At 47.3% G+C, this 3,339-nt stretch overlaps 1 protein-coding gene across 1 annotated transcript; it reads left to right on the top strand.

Annotated features, from left to right (window-relative positions):
• Window positions 1-380: 380 nt before the first annotated feature.
• LOC147526295 (uncharacterized) lies at window positions 381-2,432 on the top strand. Its single transcript, XM_086630131.1, has one exon. The coding sequence runs from the start codon at window positions 381-383 to the stop codon at window positions 2,430-2,432; it is 2,052 nt and encodes a 683-aa protein (XP_086486257.1).
• The last annotated feature ends 907 nt before the right edge of the window (window positions 2,433-3,339 follow it).

Genomic DNA, 3,339 nt, shown 5'->3' with positions numbered 1-3,339 from the left:
TATGTAGAGCGCGTGATCACCAATCGTGTATTAGGCTAAGGCGTGTGAACAGCTGTAGTTAACCAACCACCTAATTGCTTATGTCGCGTGCACCGTTAGAAGTAGTATAAAGGTGTACTGGAACTTGCAAGGATTAGATTAATTATATAATAAATCAATACTGCTTGAACCTGTGTATGTCGTGTCCGTCTCAACAGCGACATACAGCAACATCTGCTGACCCTGGTGTGATACACCAGGACATGAACTTTTGGACTGCAGCGCGAAGTGCGGTGGAGACGGAGCCCAGCGTAGCTTGAGAGCGGCGGGGAAGCTGGGAATTGATCCGGATCGACTTAGACTTTGACACCTGGGACAGGTGAGCCGCTGGGAGCGGGATAATGGGAAATAGCCTCACAAAGGAGGAGGAAGCCGTCCATTCTTTGTGGACGTTAATATTGAAAAGAAAAGGACTGAAAGTACCTAATAATAACCTCCAAAAAATGTTATTGTGGGCGCAGCGACAAGGGCTTGAAGCAAACTCTGCCACAGCATTCAGCGTGTCTGTTTGGCAAGCCCTGGGGAAGAAACTATTTGATGCTGCTACCAGTGGGGAAAAAGAAGCTGTGGACTTATTGACAACATGGCGATCGTTTTTAGAGGCCTTGAAAGACTTAAAGTCTGAGCACGATAAAGCAGAGGATAAGACGGACTCTGTTCCGATAACCTCTTCTGCAGTAAGTGAGGTTGTGGGAGAGACTTCTGAAGTGAATGACAGCTCAGCTGGGAGGTTACCGCCTGTGCCTAAGCTGAGAAAAAGGTTGCTGAAATTCGCTCGTTTAGTGGAGCCGGACTCCCTGGGAGCGTACGTATCCCCCGCAGAACAGCTAAAAGCGGCGGAAAAATTTACTCCCTATGAGTTGCCTTGGCAGCAGTTGCAAGAGGCAAAAGAAAAATACGCAAAACCTAATATCGAAACATGCTCTCTCCCTTCTTCTCCACTGAATTCCTCTGATATTAAGGCGACAGAGGATGAACAAATACAGGATCAGGTATATCCCCGTTTACCGGAGAGTGATGAGGAGGAGGATTCCGTAACAGATTTTGCTGAGACGCCCTCTGTTTCTGCAAAGGGGGTGGGAAAACAGGGGGGTCTACCGTATCGACCTCCCTTACCGCAGTCGTGGGTGTTGCCACCTGCTACAGTGACGGTTCAGCCGCGTAATGCAGTACATTTTTGGGACGTGGTTAGGAAAAAGGCAATGGAGGTCAGGGACTGGGACTTGACTGAAACACTGGGGACACCGGTCAATAAAGATCTGTCTGTGATGGAAGTGGGGGGAGGGCCTAGTGCATTCCCTGTGGAGCTAGCCCTCCCGGGCTCTAATCAGTCCAATCAACATGTGGGGTGGTCATGGAAAGTTATACAGGATATGCAGAAGGTGGTAGCTCAGTATGGACCGAATTCCCCAGCAGTGACGCAATTGTTGCGATTATTGAGTTTAGAGGTATTGGTGCCGTATGATTTTCAACATTTGGCTCAAATTATGTTTCAGCCAGTACAGCACTCGGTTTTTATGAATGTTTGGAAACAACTGGCTGATCATCAGGCATTGCAAAATATGCAATTGCCCCAAGGCGACCCTTGTCACGCTGTAGGTACTGATGTGTTGATGGGAACGGGTCAGATATTTAGTAATCCGGCAATTCAAGCACAGTGGCATCCCCAAATTCTTGTGCAAATTAAGCAAATAAGGATGCAAGCTTTGATGCGCACGGCAGAAATGGCGGAGCCTAAGGCAAGGTATTCAACAATTAAACAAGGGGTCAGGGAACCTTTCTTACAATTTGTGGAAAAATTGCAAGGGGCTATAGAAAAACAAGTATTTGACAACAGTTTGCGAGCCCTGATAACAAAGCAGTTGATGAGAGATAACGCCAACCCTGATTGTCAGGGAGTTATTGAGACATTGCTGGGGGACCCCTCCTTAGAGGAAATGGTTACTGCGTGTGCTAAAGTCTGGTCTGTAGAGCGTAAAATGACTGCACTGGCCACCCCCCTAGCTGCCTTGCATGTTAAGGAGCAGAAGTGCTATAGATGTGGAAACCTGGGACATATAAAATCAGAGTGCCCAGGACTGAAAGGCCAAAGGCTGACAATAAATGCCGGAAAAGTTAATGGCTCAGTGACAGTTACTTGCCATAAATGTGGAAAAATAGGTAATTTTGCTAAACAATGTCGATCAAAGTTTTATGCTACCGGTCAGCCAATTCCGGGAAACGGCAAAAAGAGCGCGAGGGGGCGCGCGCAGACACAAATGCCCTACAGTCCTGGCAACCCTTTTGCGGGAGCAATGCAACATCCACAGACCAATCCGCAAACTTATGTGACAAACTATCAGGAAAGACAGTCGGAGCTGCCGGGATGGATGTATCCATCGCCAACACGGTAACAATAAATAATTGTCAAATTCACAAAGTGCCTTTGGATGCATGGGGACCAATCGGTAAAGGACTTAGTGCTTTGTTAATAGGACGATCAAGTGGCACCTTGCAAGGGTTGATAGTGCATGTAGGACTGATTGATGCTGATTATACAGGACAGATCTGTGCTATGGTATCTACTGCGACACCACCAGTAACTATTGTTCAAGGGCCTCGAATTGCTCAACTTGTGCCCTTTGTGAGTTGTGTTCCTAAAACAGAGCAAACTGTTCGTGGCAACAACGGATTTGGATCTACGGGGAAACCATCTGTTTTTTGGTCCCAGACTGTCACCGACAAGAGACCACAAATGATGTGCACACTTACAATGGATCATGCAACCCCATCGCAGACAAAACTAATGGGTTTGTTGGACACAGGAGCTGATGTTACTATCATTGCACAGTGTGACTGGCCTTCCACCTGGCCTCTAGTGTCAAATAGTGCGTGAGTAATGGGTCTTGGGGGGGTTGCTAACAGTTTTATGGCTGCCAAGCCTGTCCTTATTAGTAACCCTGAGGGACAGAAGGCCACTATTAGACCATATGTGACCACAGCACCCTTAAATTTGTGGGGGAGGGACTGCCTTGGACAATGGGGGGTGAAAATTACAACGGATTTTTAGCAGGGGTCACTGTGCTGCAGGGTGTGACACAGCCCACACTGGCATTAACATGGTTAACAGAAAAGCCTGTTTGGGTGAACCAGTGGCCCCTCAATCAAGAAAAACTCACAGCCCTTGGAACACACCTGTGTTCGTGATAAAAAAGAAATCAGGAAAATGGCGTTTATTGCATGATTTGAGAAAAATCAATGAGGTGATGGCAACAATGGGGGCCTTGCAACCAGGGTTGCCCTCACCAACTATGATTCCAA

The sequence above is a fragment of the Tauraco erythrolophus genome, chromosome W (genome assembly GCF_009769465.1).
Source record: "Tauraco erythrolophus isolate bTauEry1 chromosome W, bTauEry1.pri, whole genome shotgun sequence".
In the NCBI taxonomy this organism is placed as follows: domain Eukaryota; kingdom Metazoa; phylum Chordata; class Aves; order Musophagiformes; family Musophagidae; genus Tauraco; species Tauraco erythrolophus.
The sequence above is the reverse complement of the archived record's forward strand: the minus strand, read 5'-3'. Positions and strand labels throughout refer to the sequence as shown.

Coding starts and splice junctions, on each gene's coding strand:
- LOC147526295 (XM_086630131.1), top strand. CDS start 381: ATGGGAAATAGCCTCACAAAGGAGGAGGAAGCCGTCCATTCTTTGTGG.